Source organism: Lepidothrix coronata, unplaced genomic scaffold (genome assembly GCF_001604755.1).
Source record: "Lepidothrix coronata isolate B3197 unplaced genomic scaffold, Lepidothrix_coronata-1.0 Scaffold206, whole genome shotgun sequence".
Taxonomy (NCBI): domain Eukaryota; kingdom Metazoa; phylum Chordata; class Aves; order Passeriformes; family Pipridae; genus Lepidothrix; species Lepidothrix coronata.
This window is the reverse complement of record NW_016690386.1, coordinates 649,634-671,681: the sequence shown is the minus strand read 5'-3', so window position 1 is coordinate 671,681 and position 22,048 is coordinate 649,634. Positions and strand designations below refer to the sequence as shown.

General features: G+C 38.1%; 1 protein-coding gene across 1 annotated transcript in view; it reads left to right on the top strand.

Annotated features, from left to right (window-relative positions):
- The window catches only part of TRHDE (thyrotropin releasing hormone degrading enzyme), a 202,912-nt gene that overhangs the window by 98,505 nt on the left and 82,359 nt on the right, over nt 1-22,048 (top strand). Inside the window, exons 6-7 of the mRNA XM_017832814.1 lie at nt 930-1,067; nt 17,913-17,978. Coding sequence (XP_017688303.1) covers nt 930-1,067; nt 17,913-17,978 — 204 coding nt within the window. The remainder of the gene's footprint in view (nt 1-929; nt 1,068-17,912; nt 17,979-22,048) is intronic.

The following is a 22,048-nucleotide window of genomic DNA, read 5'->3' as shown; positions in this document are numbered from 1 at the left end:
TTTGGATTACGGACATCTACATGAATGCAATATGAGGAGTTTTTAAGCTGTGTCATTTCTCAGCTGAAAAAGCCCCATCTACTTGTGCTGTAATAATGAGTGCAGCACAGTTCATAGAGTATACAGGAATGTTTCATTAATGTTGCTGCCAGAGTGAATAGGCGCAGTTTTGACATACAATCTGCAATCAGTATTTATAGAAGGTATAGAAACAAATTCGTATGTTGGATGTTTTCTGGGTTTGCACCTGCCTCTGATGTGACCTTGACTATATCATTTAACTTGTACATGCAGCTGTTTTTCCACTTGTAAAGAGAGATAATAATGGTTTCGTTCAAGTGGAAGTTACAAAGTTTGTATAGGACTCAAGCTCTTCAGGAGAAAGGATTTCTATACCAGAATTATGAAAGACAGTGCAGGCATCTGCTGTGACACTGCTGTGAGCTCTGTTCGTTATCCTGTCCCATGTCGACCTGCAATGTGAACTTGGCACTAAGAGCCAAGTAACTTAAACTTGGCTAAATAAAGCAGTAGTAATTGTATTTACCTACCTCTGTCAAAAATTTTCGTACCTGCCTATGCAATGAGCTCAATGACTTGTAACATCCATCTCTTTTTGTGATTGAAGACTGTGCCATTTTGCCTCTCTCCCCACCCTTTTAACTGTGAATGAAAAGTCATATTCAACATTGCATTCTGCACCTCCAGATATATTTTGATTTGTTTAATTTCAGTCAAGTTTAATTGCAGCAAAATATCTTGTCTGAACCTATTCTGTATACTTATTCTATTTGTAGGAGGTCATGGTGGTTTTACGTTCAAACCAGAAGGTCTGATTTTAGTCAGCTGTCCCTGATAACTGTGCATCATTTTGGTATTGCTGTAAATGTGTATTTGTCTGTGATACTACTGCATATGCTGTATTTCAGGAAAAGCAGAGATTTCTGACAGATGTCCTACATGAAGTGATGTTGCTGGATGGGTTGGCCAGTTCACATCCAGTATCCCAGGAGGTGCAGCAAGCCACAGACATTGACAGGGTGTTTGACTGGATTGCCTATAAAAAGGTGAGACTAATTAAACTTATCTATCTTTTTATAATATAGATATGTAGCTATCAGAAGATCATATTCCATCTGTAAAACAAATGCTGTTGTAAAACTACATACACTACAGTGGCTACTACTTGGAAAACCAATTTATGTGGAATATATTTGGAATATATTGTAGTGATTTTAGCCATTCAACATACCAAGTGTTATTAAATGTTATAAATAAACTTGAGAGGCTGTCAGAATCCAGCAAGAAGATTTAGTGCTTCTTATTACTATTTATTTTGTGACACTGTCTGAATTGTGCTAGATACTTTAAAAAGCATAAGGACGTCTTTATCCTATTGAAACTCTCTAGAAAACTTGTCAAGGGCTAAAGCTAAATTTTTTTTCTGGTTTTTCTATGCACAAGAATTTTTCTGTCAGCTTGTGAAAACTCAAGTCATTGCTGAACAGTGAGAATGGAGAAACTGCCTCCTGGGTTGGCAAAGGAATATGTATTAGATTCAGGCAATTTCCAATTTTATTTCAATGAATAGAAAGTCTTTTGGCCAGTTTTTGGACTGAACAGCTTCTGTGCAGAAGTGAGAGGGCTGCATACTTTCCCCTCTTCCATCACATGACTGGGCTTGCTGTTATCCTGTGGCCTGAAAGCTGGTGGTTTCCATTATATTACATGCTTATTCTCTGCTACTGCCTGCAGCCTTCCCGTAGGGAGCTCTCCAATGACAAGAGTCATTTGACTATCACCTTTGCATCTGATAATCTTTTCTTCTGCATCATTAGCTGCCTAACAACAGACTGTAGCAAGACAGCAGCAGCATAGCACTGACATGGTGACTGAACCTCCGGTTTGTCCAGTGCTCATTCTAGACTAAAAAAGAGGTATATCCTCTCTTATAGTCATCAGTTATTCCTAGACAGCAATAACTTCACCTTGATCCTCTGGATAAGGATCTTATGCCTTTTAGAATGGGCAAGAGTGTATGTGTGTACATGACCGTGTAATAGGTCTACAATGTAATATACAAACCAAAAATACTTAGGGAAAGGTTTTAAAAGATTGGAGTCGCTCAAGAGCCCAAGTAACATTTTCAAAAATCCCTTGGCTAGCTTTGAAAACATCGTTCTTGGTCAATTAAGCTATAATAGCCAGCAGCTCTTAGCCTACTGAATGTTCTCATTGTTTAAATGTTTCAATTATATGTTTGCTGGTGAACCTGGGTAGGTTCAGAGGCTTATCTCACATCAATATCTTAATATTTCAAGTTAATTTTTTTTCTAATTAATATGATAATAGTAATATCACACAGTTAACAGTAATACTTAACGCTTCATCTTATGAACACTTTGCAAATGTTAAGTAATTTTAATTTACATTGAAATGACAAAATAGGACAGGAGGACAGATCTGTGTACTGTTAGCTATTTCATGCAGGCTGATAAGTCTGTTTTCTGTGCAGATTACAGAACAATTTCTGTCTTGTGTCCTTGTTCCTTTTCCAGTGTAACAGGGGCCATGCCCAGTGGATAGAGCAGCATCTCCACTCAGCTTCTCTGATGGCCACCTCCCAGACCTTAGGTGACACTGAATGTATTCATAGAAAGGCATGATCCTGTAAATTTTGAACCCAGTTACCAGATCTGGCAAACCACCTTGGGGAATGGCAATGGAAGAATTTACTTACATACTTGCATAGGTGAAGAGGTTAAAATACCCACTCTTTCACTCATTTTCCTGTCTAATGGTTTGTCTTTCTGCTAGTTTCTGTAGCCATTCATCCTTTTGGTTTAGCCACAAGCAAAATCTAATAGGAAGAAACTTTCCTGACTTGACTTTGTAGCTGCTTTTTTCACTGTTTCTATACCTTCCTCCAAACACCTGATATTGTTTCTGTCTGAGGATAAATTAGACCAAATTTAAGGTATTTTACATTTTCCATTGTTTCACTCCTATGTAACCTGGTATGCATGCATGCGTTGCTTGCATTTCAACTATGGAAATTAAACTAATTTATTAGATATCTACAATATTTGCCTATTCTTCTAGCTCTCTAGTGTCTGCCAATATAAAATCCAAACTGTAAAATTATACTGAAGGCCTTCACCTGGTCAGGTATGTGCTTAAATATTTTCAGGTGCCTCAAAGTCCTCCTTACACAATGAGCCCTGCTGGAAGAGATAGTACTACTGGTGTTTCTGGAATGACTTTTTGGTTGTCTGTTGACTGATCTTTTAAATGATTGTAAAGTATTAAGTTCTTGGAAATTTTTTTCTGGTGACTCTAGTAAACTTTGAATCAGGACCATCAGTGAGGACTTTTCAACTGCCTTAAATCAAATGTCTTTTAGCAGTGTACCACTGTTGTGCATTATCTTTCCCCTACATTTTGGAATTTTGTTTTTCATTCTGTTTAATTTTTTTTTAAATGTCCATCTTGTGCTCCCCGAGACTTTGGATTGTCCATATGATCTCTTTTCTCTTTTCACAGTTTTCTACTTGATATTGAAATGATGAAACTTTCCCCATCTAATTTTTGTTCAGTGAAATGACAGTCATAGAATGTCATTATCATTTCATTGTCTGTACTGTCATCAAGATGGCATAAATCAGTTAGGCACCATTAAAGTGCCCATCTCTTTTAGACACTCAGCTGTCATTTTAAAGATATGCCTCTTTTTCTTTCTATACACTAAAGAAATGACCATTGCAAATGTGCTAATTAAATGCTTCAGAGCTGAATATATTTTTCATTTCCACTTCTTGTCCTCGGTGATTGCACGTGACACAAACACCTGAAGAATGGCATTCAGGTAATCCCATAAGCAGAGTGCAGCCTGGCAGCACATGATGTTTTTCTACTAAAGCTGTTGAGGGTAATGCATGCCTCTTTTAAAAGCATCATACTAGTCGTTCTTCAGATAGGAGCACGTTATCCTCCATTAGGGTCACAAATATGTAGAGAAAAATGTGAAGTGGCTGTAGTTCATTAATAAACAGTACTGGTAGATGATTCAAGGCTCTCAAGTTACATCAGAGAGTGGATATGTCTTCCTAGTGCAGCTGGAAGTGAGATAGTGTCCTCCCACAATGATGGGAAAAGTGTTTATATCCCAAGAGCAGTAGAAAATATAGCCTGTTGAACACAAGAGTGGATCTGAGGATTGTTAAATCAAAGCAAAAAGCGTGACAGCCTTTTCACACTAGAAATAACTGACAGCAGGAATCATAGCCCTGGAGAGCTGCAGCATCAGAGGAGGGAGTGCAGCAAGAAAAACATGAGGAGCAACAATCAGTGAGGAACAACCAGCTGTAATAAAATGGAGAAACAAGGCAGCTGCATCTCAAAGGGAGCAGCCAGACCCAGAGCAGCGTGTGGGAGAGAGATCCCAGACACAACTAAAGGAGTCATAGCGCTAGATGAGCAGCCACAGCCAGATAAGGGAAGGGATGAAAGGACTTGTAGAGAGACAGATATCTGAAGTTGTTTCTATCACCCTGCTGGATGCTTTGAAGGGTGTTGGTTGAAGATTCTGGCAGCAATTAGAGCAGGCAGGACCAATACAATGGAGTGCAACTGTAAAAGTACCCCCAATAGAATATGTCTTGGCAAGTGACAAACAATAATCAAAATAAGGAAGAAGATAACTGGAATAGGGAAAAATATTAATTTTTTTTCCTTCCTGTAAGCAAAGTGAATCTCAGCAGTGAGATCAGTTACTGGCTCTGACTTTATAATGCAAACAATTAATTATTTCCTAAACCTCTCTCTCTGTATAATTTCCTTTTCCCACTTAACTCTATACCACTTCTTTAAAAATACTTTTTCCTCCTTTCTATGTCAAGTGATGGAAGGAAGATATACTTCTGATAGTAATAGAGGGAGACCATGCTCCCTGCCTCCCCTCTAAAGCAACACTCTGCATTAGAAAATCTGTTCAACTTAAAGTTTACACAGAGAAAAATTCTTGGCTTCCTGTATATTGCAATAACAATATAGAGTTCTGGCAAAGGAGAATTTAAGAAATTGAAAGCAGTGGCTTGCTCACCCTTTTGAGTGTAATTCTCTCTGAAAATTTACAGCATAGCATGTTCTGCAAGAACGCGGAACAACAGTAGGGCTAATGCAGTCACTAGAAGGGCTCTCCAAAAACTTCATTCTTTTTACTTCTATTCCTCAGGCACTAGGAAGGATATTGGCACTGTAATAAAAAAATAAAACAAAAAGAACTCCCATTCCAAACATTTATTCTGTCCAGTAAAACCAGAAATATTAGTTTGTAAGAAAACCCATTCATGAGTGCAATGAAATTATGAAATATAATATGAAATTATATGCATCTATGAAGTGACTACAGAAAAGTGAGAGTAGCTCATTAACAGTGAAAAAAATACTAGATAAATGCATATAAATAGCAAAATAGGTTCTATTTTTAACTTTTCACTTAATTAAATCAATAACATAAGATAGTATCCAGTTAGTTAAAAGTCTTAAAATACAACAGAGATGACTTTAGAACCCACTCTCTTACTGCAGTATAAAGGGAGAGCTTTTTGTTCTCCTTAATTTAGCCGTGATGTTGTCTGTGAATGCCATTAACTTCTGGGTGCACATTCACCTGATGCTGATTTCTCTTCCATGACTTGTGAGTGCAACAGGTCAGTGCCCAGATTGCAGAAGGTGCTTTCAGGAGCCATTTGTTCCTAATGCATTGTAACAGAGTAGGTATCTTGTAATGAAAATAATGTCTTTCTGTTTAGATAAAAGGCTGCAGGTTGTTACTGCTTCCAATGTGAAAGTCATCGAAACTCAGTCAGTGAAACCTATAGGTTCAAGTTCAGAGCAGTCCCAAGAGTACCTGACTTAAAGTATACAGGCCGTCCCAGTCTAGCCAGTGGGTGCCAGTACATAAAGCTAGGCAGGTGCTTCAAGATACTTAAAATACCTCTCTTCAGCCATCTGCACACCTTCCTGACTCAAGCAGGAAAAACTGTCATTAACCCTTTACACTGTTTAGTATATGCTAAGATATTATTTTCTGAAGAAGAAACATAGAAACCACTGTGTGTGAGATATAAGCAGCCACACGTGGACAAGTGCTTCAGGAGTGTTATGTTCCCCACAGCAGGGACAATTATATATGGGTTTGATTTGAAATAATAAAGATAGAGCACAAATGTTAATAGAAGCATTTTATTTAAAGAAGAGCTCTTTAGACTAGATCACTTAGGGTAGAGTGATCGGGAAGACATGACCTATTGTGGTACAAGTCTTCTGCCTATTCCCCATGGAAAGGCAGTGGCAGAAGGGCTGGAGAATGTGATGAGAGCAGAAATGGCAACAGTAGATATAAACACTACCCTACCATCCTTCTTTTCCCAACAGGGAGTAGAAGGAACAAAACAGTGTACCTGTGTCTCAAATATTTCTATGGCTCAGCATAAAGTGTTGATAAAAGTCAGTGTACATGGAGGTACACCAGCCTATGCAGCAGGGTTCCTGAAATGCAATTGCCTTTTCTGCTTCTCTGTTTCTACTTTTTAATGGTTGTTTTACTTCAGTGCCTGGTAAAGTTCTGGAGAAGATTATTCTGGGAAGTATTGAAAAACACCTGAAAGACAATGCTGTCATAGGTCACAGCCAGCATGACTTCATGAGAGATAAGTCCTGCTTATCAAACCCAATTTTCCTCTATGACAAGGTAACCCGCCTAGTTGATCAAGGGAAGCCAGGTGACGTAATCTCTTTGGATTTCAGTAAAGCTTTCAATACTCTCTCACTGTCACCTGTCACTAGTGGGGTTCCACAAGGTTCCATCTTGGGCCCTGTGCTCTTCAACATCTTCATAAATGACTTGGACACAGGACTGGAAGGGATACTAAGCAAGTTTGCAGATGACACAAAGCTGGGAGGAGCTGTTGACTCCCTCAAAGGCAGGGAGGCCCTACAGAGACACCTTGACAAATCAGAGGACTGGGCAATCACCAACCATATGAAGTTCAACAAGTGGAAGTGCCGGATTCTGCACCTGGGATGGGGCAACACTGGATGTTTGTCCCCCAGACTGGGGAATGAGGTGCTGGAAAGCAGTGCCATGGAAAGGACCCTGGCGGTCCTGGTCAGTGGCAAGTTGAATATGAGTCAGCAGTGCCCTGGCAGCCAGGAGGGCCAACCATGTCCCGGGGGGCATCAGGCAAAGCATCGCCAGCCGGACGAGGGAGGGGATTGTCCCACTCTGCTCTGCACTGGGGCGGCCTCACCTTGAATATTGTGGCAGTTTTGGGCACTGCAATATAAGAAAGATATTAAACTCTTAGAGAATGTCCGAAGGAAGGCAGTGAGGGCCTTGAGGGGAGGCATGTGAAGAGTGGCTGAGGTCACTTGATCTGTTCAGCCTGGACGAGACTTATGGGAGACCTCACAGCAGTCTACAAGTTCCTTGTGAGGGGAAGAGGAGGGGTGGGCGCTGATCTCTTCTCTGTGGTGACGAGTGACAGGACTCGAGGGAATGGCCTGAAGTTGTGTCAGGGGAGGTTTAGGTTGGATATTAGAAAGAGATTTTTCACCTTTTGGTTGGGTACTGTAACAGACTCCCAAGGGCAATGATCACAGCACCAAGGCTGACAGAGTTCAAGAAGCATTTGGGTGATACTCTCAGGCACATGGTGTGACTCGTGGGGATGATGCTGTGCAGGGCTAAGGATTGGACTCAATGATCCTTGTGGGTCCCTTCCAACTCAGCATATTCTGTGATTTTCCGGAAAGGGCAAAGCAGAAAGTTACAGGTAGCATCTGTTTTTTTTTTTTTCCCCTGAAGGAGTCCAAAAAACAATGCCTGTGTAAAGGCAAGGACTGATTTTGCTGATACACATCCTAGTTTAGATCAGTAAAAGAAGAGCAACAATTACAAGTGTTAAAGTAACTTGGAGCAAATTGTAAGAATTAGAAATAGAAAATGAAGTGGAGATAATGAGATAGAGTAAAAGGAACAAAAAACTTGATGTAAGAATATGGTCAATATTTTGATCAAAATATCATCCTGCAGGACTTCTATTCAGGAGGGAGCTCTCTGGCACAACCTCTGGCCCACTGTTTTGTTGTTGTTGCTGCTATTGGTTTTTAAACATATGTTTAAGTACCAGATAATTTGTGAAGCTTAAAGGAAGCATTAAAAGAGAGAAAGTAGAATTACAGGTTTAGTTATAGTCAGTTGCAAATCAGTCTTAGGCAAATGGACTGAGATTCTTATGTGGGATTTAGCAAACTAAAAAAAAATATATTTTTTTTCTTCAAGATTTCCATATAAAAGCAGTTAATGAAAAAGTATGATGTGCCTTTGTCCTGGTCATTGGTGTCAGAACATGTAAGAGAGATTCTAGGGGTGGGAAATAAAACTCCTGTTGTAAATCGAGTCCTGATAGCATTTTGTCTGGATGACGGCTAACATTTTATTATTCAAGGAAAATGATGTGACAATATCCACCTGAAGAGCATGATTAGTTATGGTCATTTACCCCTGAATTTTTTTCTTTGTGTCATGTTCCTAAAATTTGCAGCAGAATTTATGTCTAAGACAAGCATTTCACCAAAGCCATCGTACCATCTGACCATTTTGGTTTTATCCAGCCTTAGAGCAGCTGTGTTTGTCAGAATAGAAAATTATTATGATTTCCAAGTGAAAAGCTCTCCTTGAATATAATGTTGCTTTTTCAGTGGTGTTTTGGCATCAGATAAATGGCCTTTTATTCTATAAAACCAACATAAAATCCCTTTATACATCTTTGAGGATTTAGCACAGTATATTGCAAGTTTTTAGGTGTATTTGCTGATTTTAAAGATACTGGCTTACCCATGCTGTTAAAAAAGTTTTAAAAATAGTGTAAGCTTACTTTCTTTGTTAAAGTATATCTTGTTTTTATTGCTGAGTACAGCAGCACGTTAATATGTAAGTGTGCGCTTATCAATTGCTTTATCAATCTTTTATTAAAGCAAATATCAATTGCTTTAAAAAGTAAAGAAGATGAATTAAATGCCTGATTTTTTTCTGGTCTGTATTGTTAAAAGCAGTTAGGGATGGTTTTGTTTAGGCTCCTTTTAACAAATTATTACAAAGTGCAGGGAAACTGATCAGACTCACATTTAGCTAAGTACATAGTTATTTGTTCAATTTTATGTGTGTAGGCTGTGGAATTTCAGTTTGATTGTTTGCTTGCTTAAGGTACTTGAGTGTGTCACTAAACAATGGCCTGGACTAAGACCCTCAGGATAGTCTCATATTGTGACATTTTGTACTTATATGCTGCATAACCTGCATCTACCTATCTCCTTCCTTACATCTTATGGCTTTTATGTGGGCTTTCCAAAGGGAAAGCCTCTAGGAATTTATTTAAACATTTTACATTTCTCCCACAGGAAGGAAATAATAGGCATGTGTTTACTCATTTAAACAAATATGTTCTGTTATCCTAATCAAATAAAGAGCATTAACACTTATCAAATTCACATTCATTAAGCTTCATTTTTTTCTTGTAATATTTGGAGGTGCCATTGGAGAATACAGAAAAGAGCTATGCTGTTGTATTACAGTGTTAGGTTTCTGAAAATGAAAGAGGAATTTAGTGCTGATGACTCATGATACAATCTAATTAATTCCCTGAAAAGAATTTCTTATTGAGTACTTCTGCAGTTCTCAGAGATGAGATATTTTTGATAGAGACAGCTGAAGAATTCCAGAGAAGCCTTTGCAATTATCTCTGCTCTTACAACTCCATAGAAGTACTTTAGCAAAGGTCTCTCTGGAGCCTGCCACAGTATCATGTTTTAACTGATGTCATGAAGAGGACACTCTTATTCCACAACCATCAGAGTAAGACCATGTACCATGAAAGACTGTTTAGATGACAAAGGTAGGAAAATAAAATACATTTCAGTGTAAACTTCTGAATGGGAGCTGAGGAATGACTGGACCTCTCCCTTTGAGGGAAAAAGAGAAAAGCAAGAATGTATGATGAATATGTTTGCTTAAGGAAATGCAGCTAAAGTGTAACACCTGAATTTGAAAGTGGTTACCCAGTTTTCAGTTGTTCATACAGGAGAACTAGGGAATGCGTGTTGATTTGCTTAAGGTCAGACCAGCCGCTCAATGGACATTGCAGTCAGACTTCTCACATTTCTTTATCCTCTTCTTTATCATGCTGAGGGTAACAATTCAGTTAACTCAGTGCACTGCATGTAGTGTAACACAGCAGATCAGTTGACCAAGTTTTTAAATAGTTCACTTACATATATATATATGCTATTCTGTGTCTACGCTTGAGCCAATTCTGCAGATGCAACTTAGTCAAAACATATTTTTTTCTGTTAAGTTTCTCCAAGATTCAACTGATTTCATTTTGGTGAGGTTTTTAATTTTATGTACAAGTTCTTTTTAAAATGTCACATTTTTGCTACATGTTTGATGTACATTATTCTCTGACTTTTATTTCATGCTGTGTTTTTGTCAATAAGCTAAATTTCGTGGAGCATCCAGCTGTGGTTGCTTAGTACCAACAAAGAATGATTATTTTGAAAAACATGACTTGGATATTACTTGTTGGCTAGTATTCGCATTACAAAATTGAAGTACAAATGTGCATTCTTTGTATGAATGCTTGTTTACATGATCTAATATTTGAAATGAACTTAGACTCACAGAATTATCTGCAATTTTGAGAAATAAAGAATAATGTACGAATTCAGGAACTTTGAACTGAAATGAAGTGATACTCATTTGCTTGAGAACCTATTTGATTGTGAATATCCTTAGGCTTCTATTTGACGGAGAACTGTAAAAATATATTTAGCATTTTAAAGAAAAAACTCAACTTATATGCTGCAAAGAGAGATTCTGTCTTAGTAATCCGGTAGAGTTCTTGAGGTGGAGTCAGTAGACACTGGTTTGAAAAGATGTCTTTGACAAGGCACCTCACCTATAGCTCAGGGTAAATAGTTTAAGGAGAGAACTGTTTAACATGTGCGTACTGTGACTGATTCATTAAAAACCCCCTAATACTATTATATATCAGATATATACTAGTAGCTGTGAAAATTTGTATTTCATCTCATCTTGTATTTGTATCTCATCTTAAATCAGGAGGTCTTTATGAAAGAATGATGCCTTTGCGAGTGCCTATATGTGGTCTGAGTTTTGTTTTAATCAATGAAGATGAAGATGATTATAAGAACTTACTGTTGATAATAATAGTTCTAACAGTACAAATAGCATTTAGTGTAATTGAGACAGAGGATAGAGTAATTCGCATTTCCTTGAGCTAGAGAGAAAGTAACCTTTATCTTTAATTGCAGGTGTATCAACACACAGAAAAATAACAGTATTTGTGTCCCACTGTATTTGAAAAACAAGCAGTACTCTTACATGTTAATCAAGACTGATTTTGAAATGACTGCTGCACAATAGAAGAAAGTTAATAAATCACCTGTATTCAATGTTGGTTTTGGTTTTGTTTTTTTAATGAGAGAAGAAAAAGCAAACTGGATGTGTGAAGGTTTTGTGGAAAATTGACATATTAAATTTCTTTTTTAGAATTTCAGTTATGTAATTTTTGTTGTTAGTCCAGTGCTCCTCTCCTCAACATCTCACTCCCTTCTTACACCTTGGATACCATGGTGGTTTTTTTCATACTAGGATATTTCCTGATTTTAGTTTTTGTGTCATAAAAAGGATCATTCTGAACTAAATTAAACAACTTTAATTCTTAAAGAAGGATGGCAAGGTGGACATTCGGTGAAGAAGAAATAAATTGAGGTCTGTGTAATCGGTACGATTGATATTTGATGTTATGTGAGATAAATTGATAGGTAAGCCTGCAAGATGGTGTCTCAGACTTTGCAAACTCAAGGAGGTGTTTTTCCACTATTTACTCTTCCATGTTTTCTAATGTTGCTTTGTAAGTTATAGGATGAAATATCTTCAGAGAGATTCATATCACCTCACTTGAGATATTCATTGTGTAGACTCCTGCAACTGAGTAGTCCTCTCACCTTCCTTTATCATCAGTGGTGTACCAAACAGGCACCCTTAGGGTGAAATTCATCAGTCCTATTTTAGATGCATGTCTTTGGATGAGATGAATCAGGGTGAACGGAAGTGCTTGCTCCTGTCTTCATTGCCTTTAAAGGGGGTCTAGGCAGCTGGCTCAGCTGTCTGCAACTGAGTAAATATCAGTTAGCTGCAATGTATGCGATTGCACTCAGATGAATCTCAATCATATGGTTAAAACAAAAACAACAAAAGCACAACCAAAAAGAAAAAGAAATTGATGTTACAGGAAAAAAATGAAAAGTTTTGGTTGGGAAGGAGGATGAAAGAGCTATGCTTTTTCTGATCTCTTTTTTATGAACTCTTTTCCTTCTCCCAGTTTAACGCATTTACAAAATAATCAGTTACTTCGCCCTTACAAGAGTGACCTGTAGTTCATGCTTTCTGTTTTGTTGCTGGTATTTTTCTCTCTTGAGAGCTTTTTAGAATACTGACATAATTTTTGGTTCTTCAAAGAATAATGATGAATGAGTTCCCAGCTTATTCGTATCTCTTCACATGCGGCCCCTTGTCTGTGGCTGCTACCTTCTGCATAACCTTATGTGCTGGTTTGCTTATTTTTATCTTGTTCTATTCACTGCAACTTCTTCACCAGTTCTTTATTTCAAGTGCTTTTCTTTGCTGTCTGCTCGGTGTAGAGCACCCACTTTCAACTAGCAAGCACTTTGCCCTCTCTTCAGGGCCTTTTGTTTAATACCTACCTTTGTTGGTCTTATGTAAAAGTATGGCATGTAGAATAAAGCAAAATATATGTTATTTGACTGTATATATACAAAAGGATGGTGTCACACCAGTTTTGTACCTTCACAATTCAGAAATTCTCTTCCCTGCACAGAGTGGGGAACCAGTCTCTGTATGGTCTTTTTGTTCAGTGCACTTTAGATGTCTGCAGTGCAGATGTGTACATATGAGGTAGTCACTTGTGCTGGTTTAAAGGTAAACCAGCAGGGGAAATGAACTCAACTCAAAGGAGAGATTATAAATCAGAATAACAATTTAAAAAATAATACAATAAATACGATTATACAGACAAACAGTTGGTTTTAACCCACAAAACCCAAATGTTTAACCCAGCACCCTGGGGCATGAACAGAGTGGTGTTCACTGGGCCCCCTGAGTCCAAGGTAAAAGGAGAGGGGAAAACCTGTTGGTGAGAGTGGTGATTGCAGTCCGGTCGAGAGTGGTGGTTGCAGTCTGGTTGAAAAAGTGGTGGTTGCAGTCCAGTTGAGAGTGGTGGTTGCAGTCTTCCTCTGGATCCCACGAGTGGTTAAAAAATTCCCAAGACTCCAAGATTATATATCCTCCAGTTCAGGCAGGAATGCCCAGTACCTCCCTCAGGGTGAGGAGTTCCACAGTGGGTGTGAGGACAGGAGCATTCTCCTGTCTCGCAGGCCTCTTAACACCCAGTTTATAGCCTGAGGAGTCAGGCTGCTCTGGGCAGATTGTGTAAATGGTCTATTGATAACAGTTTCTGGGAAATGACATGGAAGGCTATAGAATACACAGTTTTGGGTTACACCCATACAGTGATGAACTGGTCCCAGCTGTTCTAACTAGGACATCACTCAAGGCTACTTTTGGTGTGAATTACAAGAGATGGGTGCTTTTTCTGATCTGAGGTCTACTTTAAGATTAGATGAAGTGCAACCCATTGACTGTAAGAGAAGTCTAAAGGACTAAAGTAACTGTAGTCACAGGTACAGTAATTGTGATCTGTAGTGATGCCAGAGGAGGAGTGGGTCTTTAAAAATTAGTTACAACTAATCTGAGGTCAAGTTTAAATCACATTATTTTATGATGGCATGGAGAAAATTAAACTGAATACCTTAACTGTGTCTGGATTTTATAGATTTCAAAGACATGTTCAGCTTACATATAAAGCAATTTTACCCCTAATTTTTGTTATGCGTTGTGTTTACCATGGTGTGAGTGTCATGTTTCTTCAGGGAAAGAAAGAGCATAAACTTCCATCCCTTCTGACACTGTTGGCTCATTGCCCAGGAGCATGCCTTTTCCCAAGAGCACTATGCAAAAAAGGGCTCTACGAGCACTTAATTTCCCTGTGGTAGCCAATATGTTGTACCTTCCTTTGCTATAGTAGTGGAGGCACAGTGCTGAGTCTGAGGAAGCTTCAGCTGTGTCATAGGTTATGCAAGGAGCATGCTGGGTGATCTTTGGCAAATGATTTCACTATGGTGTGCCACAGTTTCCCTTTAATTAGCAGAATACTGAGATCTGCTAATAAGCAGTGCTTCACCAGAGCCAGGTAGTGCCATTAATCACTGAATTAATAACTAGTGTATTTGTCTGAGTAGACATATTAAGATATGGTACAATGGCTTAAGGTGAGTTAGATTTTACACTGGCAGGAACAGAGGTATGTTTTTTTGAATAGGAAAGAATTGCTTTCCACCAAACCTCTTAAACCAATATGCTTTACCTCTTGACAAGGTACTGACTCATGTTGGCAGAGCAGAAGTGGCCTTGGAAGTGAAGTGGAGGGCAGACTGCTTGCATGCCACGGTGTTCAGAGAGTGATGCTGCCAGGTTCCAAAGGGCATCCTCTGCAGCAGGAGAGATTTGTTGTGATTTTTCTGAAGGTATGGCACCATAGGTCCTCTGGACTCCATCTAGTTCACTGCTTGGCGGGCAGATAGGCAGTGAAAATGCGAGCACTCTGGGCCATTCAGACGACCCCAAGGTGTTGGGTTGTTATAGCCATTGTGCCTATAACTGAACTTACTGCACATACCTTCTTTACCTCCCATAACCCTCTGGTTAGGGTCATCTTCCAAACTCCTCCTTTTAGTAAGCTCCTTTATACCTTTATGTCTCTTGCTTTTTATCCTTCTGCCTGCAAACCTATTTCTCTTCCTCTCCAGTCAGAGTGCCGGTGTTTGCTGCCGTATCCTTCCCTTCCCAGAGCTCTGAATGTATTGATTGCTTCTGCTTTTCTTACAAATGTATCATTGTTCTCTGTTCTGCCTGCTCTCAAAAGTGCAAGAAAGGTGAAATGAGTGGTTTCCTCCCATTTCTTTTCCCTCCACACCAAGGGCTGTTGCTCCTGTTTGCTCCTGTTTCTCTTCCTTTCTCTCCCAGATGCTTTTTCCCTCTTGAGGGTCTCTGTTTTTTTGTTTTCCTATTTTTCTTTAGAATCCCTTCCCTTCCTTAAATAAGTGTAGAAAACTTTTGCTTTCGCTGAGTGGGGAAGATGGCAGAACTGGGACAAGCATATTGTTCTGGAAGCTATAAGTATGGTTTCTGGGTTTCCTGAAGGTAATTAATTGGTAGAAAGTACTTCTAAAGAAGCTGTGAAAAGAGGTCTATCTTGAGAGAATAGTCCTGCCTCTGTGCATTGTCTCTGCTATTCACTCTTTGCTTCCTTTTTCATTTTGTTTTCTGTGTGAAGGCCAGCCACAGTCCTTCCAATGTGTGTCTAAATGTTACCTATGAGACTAATTCTATGATTTCTTTATGTGTTATAGTTCGTGGTGTCTGGATATAAAAATAGACTCAGTGGGAAAGATTAAGTGGGAGTATTTACTTGCTTACTTTTCACAGAAATCAGTAGAGTTAAGTTGCCTATATAAATATATGTCTTTGCTACTGTGTGAAATTTAAACTGTGAGAAAGAAACAAGGGTGTCCTGGAATACTAACAAGTGAGTAGGAAAAGGGATGTGTGATGAATGGAAAAATATCTTCTTGTTAAGGATTTTGCTTGATCCCTTTTATATTTTATGGTTTGGTTTTTTTTTTCATTCTGCTACAGATGTTTTGGGCTGCCCTGCCCGTTACTTACAGGATAAATAGGATTTATCTATCTATTAGATATTTTTAATCTTCTGTTTGTCTGCTTAAACAGATTTATCTGCTGTTTATCTGCTGAAATGTCTCTGAGAACTTTATTCATTCTGTTCCTCTAGTAAAATAAGGGTAATAATGCTTCCTGACCTATGGTCTTGTGTGTTCAGATAATAATCTATTTTGACAGGAATTATTTTCTATTCTGCTATGTGTTCCAGACATGACTGGTCTTCCAGTAAGATTATATACCACCGCAAGATTATATACCACTGCACACATCTCCTCAATTTTTTTTTGCTTCCATTACTTTGCTAACTATATAGCATTCGTTGTTGTTGCCTGTATGAAGAACCTGTATTTTCTTAAAATTTACTATTAATTTACAAATATTTTTGATTTATGTCATTATTTCAAATGTTTTTTTATTACAGATGATCCCTTCAATACTTAAAAGATAGTCACTATATAAAAAATGCGTGGAACATGTATAAAATGGTCTGAAAATTGGACAACTATTAAATCCCCAAAATACCCTGAACTTTAATCTAGCAGGAAAAGACATAAATTCCTGTTTTGAAAGCTGAAGCTAGATATATTCAAATTAGTGAAGCTAGATAAATTCAAATTAGTAAAAAGGTACGTATTTTCACTGTGAAAGTAAATATTAGTTATGATACATTATGTAATACTATTGAACATTTTCCTGTTCTTGAATCTTCCTAAAATAGATGTTGTTGTGTAAAGAGAAGCCATAGGGTTTTTGCCTAAATTACTGTTTGACCTCTATTAATGCAGAAATGAGATTACATTGTTGTAGTAGTCCTTTTGGCTTTAGAATCTGTGAATTTTTGAGTCTATGAAATGTTTCTCTCTTTTGTTAATTATTATTTTCTAATTGAGTGTTAAGCTATTTCCTAAACCTTCATCTCCTGCTGAGGTTGTAGAGTTCTATTGTCATGTTTTCTTACAGCCTTTGATTCACTGACTTGAAATCACAAGCGTCCTCCCTCTCACGTGGTGATCAGTACTAAGTATAACATTTGATTAATGGGATTAGAAGACTGGTTGTCTTGAAATTAGATTGCAGAGTGGGATATTACAGCTAAATTGTCAAATCAGATCTGCAAAGGTATTTCTGCTTGAAAGAGAGCACTTATGCAGGGAGAAAATACACAGCAATTGTGTTTCTGAGAGAGAGTGAGAAAATACAAAAAGGACACCTTAAAAAAAGCTACTCTGGCAAGTATCAGTCTGTTTCTTGCAGTAAGTACTGAGAATTAGAATCACCTGTCTTTTAGATCTCTGTGCTTTGCCTGAAGGGGCAAAGGGATAAGAACTGGTATAAGCAGAGCAAGAGTGCTATACAAGTACTTACCTCTTTGCATGACAGTCTGGAAAATAAGCTGACTATTAATAAGTCAAATATATATATCCACATATTATAAAACTCTTATGGAAATGATTCACTTCCAGTCATCAGATCTTGAAGGCTTTTGCAAAGGACAGTAGTATCACTAAATCCTGATGTACAATGGTGTAATGGAGATTAAAATATTATGAATAATCACTGAGGTAGAGTTTGGCATGGACATTATTTTTTTGCTCTCATTTAAAACTGGGCATTTCTGCAGGTGTGTAGAAGGGCTGGGGTCAACCAGCTGTGGACCTGACACATCCATGCTCAAGCAGGGGAGAAAGTGTGTTTTGTCACCTGTGCTTTATTCAGTATATGGGACAGGATATTAACAATATCAGTTTGCTTCCTCACTTTTCCTTGTAACTATTTGCATTATCTTCTCTCTCTCTTTTTCATTCCAGCACAAATAAAGATTATATTAGTCACAGGTTTCCAGGATGATACTGTTGGATGGAAATGCCTAATTCAGATTGTTATTATTGTATTATATTGACATTCAAAACTGGTAACTTCTTTGTTTTTCCATTATTTCCCACAGGGTGCAGCTCTAATTAGAATGTTGGCTAACTTTATGGGTCACTCTGTGTTTCAAATGGGCTTACAAGTAAGTAAAGGCATTTCTGACTTTTCTCTTGCTCTCTCTTTTTTCTTTTGAAGCTATATTTGTATCTGTTTGTGGAAATGTTTCTTTACTTCGGGACCATCTGAGGCACCACCATGTCCCTGAACTGAATTTGATGCTGAGTGGTGTAACACACGTTGCAGTGCCACCTGTTTCACCTATGTTTCTAGGTGTATGAAGTGATTGCACTCTAATTGGCACATGGCTTTGTGTCTGTTTTGTGTACATAGCCATGTAGAAGCCATTTTATCCGTGTGACAACTGCATAAAGGACTAGCTGAGGAAGTAGCTACTCTTTGCCTACATTTGACTGCTGGTCTAACAAATAATAACAACATCAAGCTAACTAGAAAATACACAGCCCTAAAACCAATAATGCTTTTCAGATAAATATTTTTGCCATCCCTTCCTCCATAGCAAAATCCTTGAGCTTTATTTTTACCTTTGATGAGCATGGAGTGCTCTCTGCCTTGATGATGTTTTGAAAACTCACTCTGCCTTTTAAATGAAATTTAAAGAGGTAACATTTCTATACAAAGAGAAAGAAATTCAACATGCTGATTACCAAGGATGAAATCTTTTCAGCAATAATTCAGCACAAATGAGCATTTCGTAAACTATTTAAAAGCAAACAAGCCAAAGCATAAAAAACAATGTGAATCCCTCTATTGCATTGAAATCTGCTTGAGTAAATCATGTTAAAGGCAGCTGTGATTGATGAATTATGTATGATGCAGCCTGCTACTTAGAAGTGTCCTTTAAAGTAAATTGATGTTCACCTGAAATACAATTATGCTAAGTTGAAAAGAGCAATCAATCTTATCTGTTCTTAGTAAGCTTTTCATTTTGAAATTTAAATAAACTACGTCTAGGATCAGGTCATTTTTTAACAGAAAAATTCTACCTCTAACCAAAATAAATTGGAAGATAAAATATAAAACAAAAATTAAATGAATGCATTGGTCATGTCAGAGAGGTGTGTTCCATGAAAAAGCAATGAAAGGAAATTTGCTGGGGAAGTACAGCTTTTTGGAGAGTTTACAGCACATCCAGGGTTTGCAGCATAACTTACTCACAGGACCCAGTTGGATCATTTTCTTAGTTGTAACACCAGATCAGATGAGTTAGATAAGTTTCTCATCCAGATAAGAAGTCTTTAAATCAGAAGTATCCTTCCTAAAATCTTGTGTATGTTAAGGGTAAAACTCTCATCTCATTTAAGCCAGTAAGGCTTCTGTCCTTAGTCCAGCAAACTCCATATTCCAGCCAGAAACTTTTAAGTGCGCAGATCCATTCAGAGAGAAATTCAGTAGCACTTTTTCCCAATGAAGTGTGTCGCTCAAGGAAAAAAAGTTTTAGTGCGTACATCTCAAATCCTGTTTTCCTGTTTTCTTCTATGTTTACCTGAGAAATAACAGTGTGCAAGTTTTCCTGAAATAAACTGAGAAAAAAAGTTCAGATCGAAGAGTAGCTATGTAGAGATTAATCATAATTACCATAAAGTTGTAATGGAGCTCTGTTTTTTGATTTGAATGGTTTCCTATTATTTCTATTTTCACTGGTTCTGCTCTAATTAGAAACTCTTCTGTTTGCTAATGAAAGTCTGTGAAAAACCTAACTCTTAAAATCTGACTAGTGAAAGTCTTGGCATCAGTTCAGTAGGAAGATGAGGATTTTAACTAAAAATGGTTTGAAATCCAGATAGAGATTTTCCATGTGTATGTCTGCAAGTTGAACAAAATAAAACATAAAGTTCATAAGGTTTTTCATAAGCTAAAAATTGTACAATTGGAAATATCTGTCAATCATTTAATTATTTATATTTTGTGAACCTAACAAAATAGTGTTCCTGCACTGTACAGTTGGGAGGCTATAGCTTTACTAATGATAAGGGAAACTGGAGGACTAGCTTACCCTTTCTGTCATGCACTGGTTTGGGCATTTTAGCTCTTTAGCTTGATACCATCACTTGGGATCTAGCATTATGCTACCTTGAATCCTGTTTTAGCATGGAATTCTAGTGTTCAACTAAATGACTGTTCTTGAGGATAGCTGCAAAATCAAGTATTACTACTATTTATAAATCTCTTCAAATAACAAATACTGTGAAAGTGCACTTGGTGGTTCCTTTTTCCTATATTATTTTAATGGCTTGTTGAGTAACTGAGTTCTGAAAGACCTCTGCAGCCAGTTTTCCCAGAGAGAATGCTGTGGGAAATGGTATCAAAGACTTTACTGAAGTCCAGGTAGAAAAAATGCACAGCCTTTCCCTCCACAAAATGTGTCACCTTGTCATAGAAGATCAGGTTGGTCAAACAGGATCTGCCTTTCATACACACGTGCTGGGGAGGCCCGATCCCATGATTGTCCTGCACATGCTGTGTGATAGCCCTCAAGATGAGCTGTCCCATGACCTTCTCTATCACTGACGTCGGACTGACAGGCCTGTAATTCCCCGAATTCTTCTTCCACTCCTTCTCGTAGATGGGTGTCACATTTGCTAACTTCCAGTTGTCTGGGACCTCCCTGATTAGCCAGAACTACTGGTAAGTGATGGAAAGTGGCTTGGTAAGCACTTCTGCCAGCTCCCTCAGTACCTTTGGGTGTATCTAAGTGGTGTAGCAGATAACTGACCATTTTCCCTCGGATAACTGATGCTTCAGTTCTGCTCTCTCTCCCCGTCTTCTAGCCTGGGGGGCTAGGTACCCAAAGAACAATTGGTCTTACTATGAAAGACTGAGAAAAAGAAGGCATTAAGTACCTCAGCCTTTTCCTTATTCTTCGTCTCTATGTTTTTCCCCATATCCAGCAAAGCATGGAGATTGTCTTTAGCTCTCCTTTTGTTCTATATTTATATAAACATTTTTTATTGTATTTTACAGAAGTGGCTAGGTTAAGTTCTACTTGGGCTTTGGTCCTTCTGATTTTCTGCCTGCTTAACTTCATAACATCCTTGTAGCCCTCCTGAGTTGCTTGCCCCTTTTTCCAAAGGTCATAAACTCTCTTTTTTCATCCAAGCTCCAGACAAAGCTCTCTGTGCATCCAGGCTGGTGGTGTTCCCTGCTGACTCATCTTTCACACATGGGGGTGGACTACTCTGACACCTTGAAGATTTCTTTCTTTCCTGGACTCTTTTACATTTCAGGACTGCCTGCCAAGGGGGTCTCTTAACCAGTGTCGTAAATAGGCCAAGGTGAAAGTTCTAGTGACCCACCTCCTTACTTCTCCAAGAATTGAAAACTCTATCATTTCATAATCACTGTGCCCAAGATGTTCTCCGTTTATCGTATCACCTGCCAGTCTTTCTCTGTTCACAAACAAGAGATCCATCAGGGGACCTTTTCCAGTTGGCTTACTCTCAAGTTCTATCAGGAAGTTATTTTCCACACGCTCTAGGAATCTCCTATACTCTTACCTCTCCACTGTATTATATTTCCAGTCACTATTAATATTGTTTCAGTTCTTTTTAGTGTATTAGCTATGTCCTTAAGTGTTTAACAGGTGATAAAAAACAATAATCTTGTAGTTTTATTAAACTAGCATAAACCAAAATGAGTAGCCCTTTATTTGTCTTTGCATTGTTTGTGGTTTGATCAAAATCAAGGTATGATTCAGCATCTTATTAAGACCTACAGAATTAGGGCTTTTATATAAGGGAAACTTCAACAGATGTGGTAATCTTTGGGTTAAGGAGAGGAAAAGATAAGGTTTAGAGCAAAAAGTAAATAGGATTGCTACCGTTTTTGTCCGCTTCCTCTTTTATTCTTAATCTAGTCACATGCCGTCACCTGGTAGGTGGACTTTTTGAAGAGCAGATCGAGATAGCTTGGGGGTGAAAAATCCCTTATAGCACAGAAAACAATCATGTTAAAAAGAAAAGCTGATGAAGGAGAATGGGGCTCTTTGGTGAATATTCTTTAACATATGATCTGAAGCAAAAGTATGAATGTGGACATGATTCATAACAGTTCAGCAAACTGTTCTATTGAGAAGTCTGCAAGAAAGTAAAATTGTGGTAGAGATGCTCAGTTTTACAGATAGATGTCTTTAGA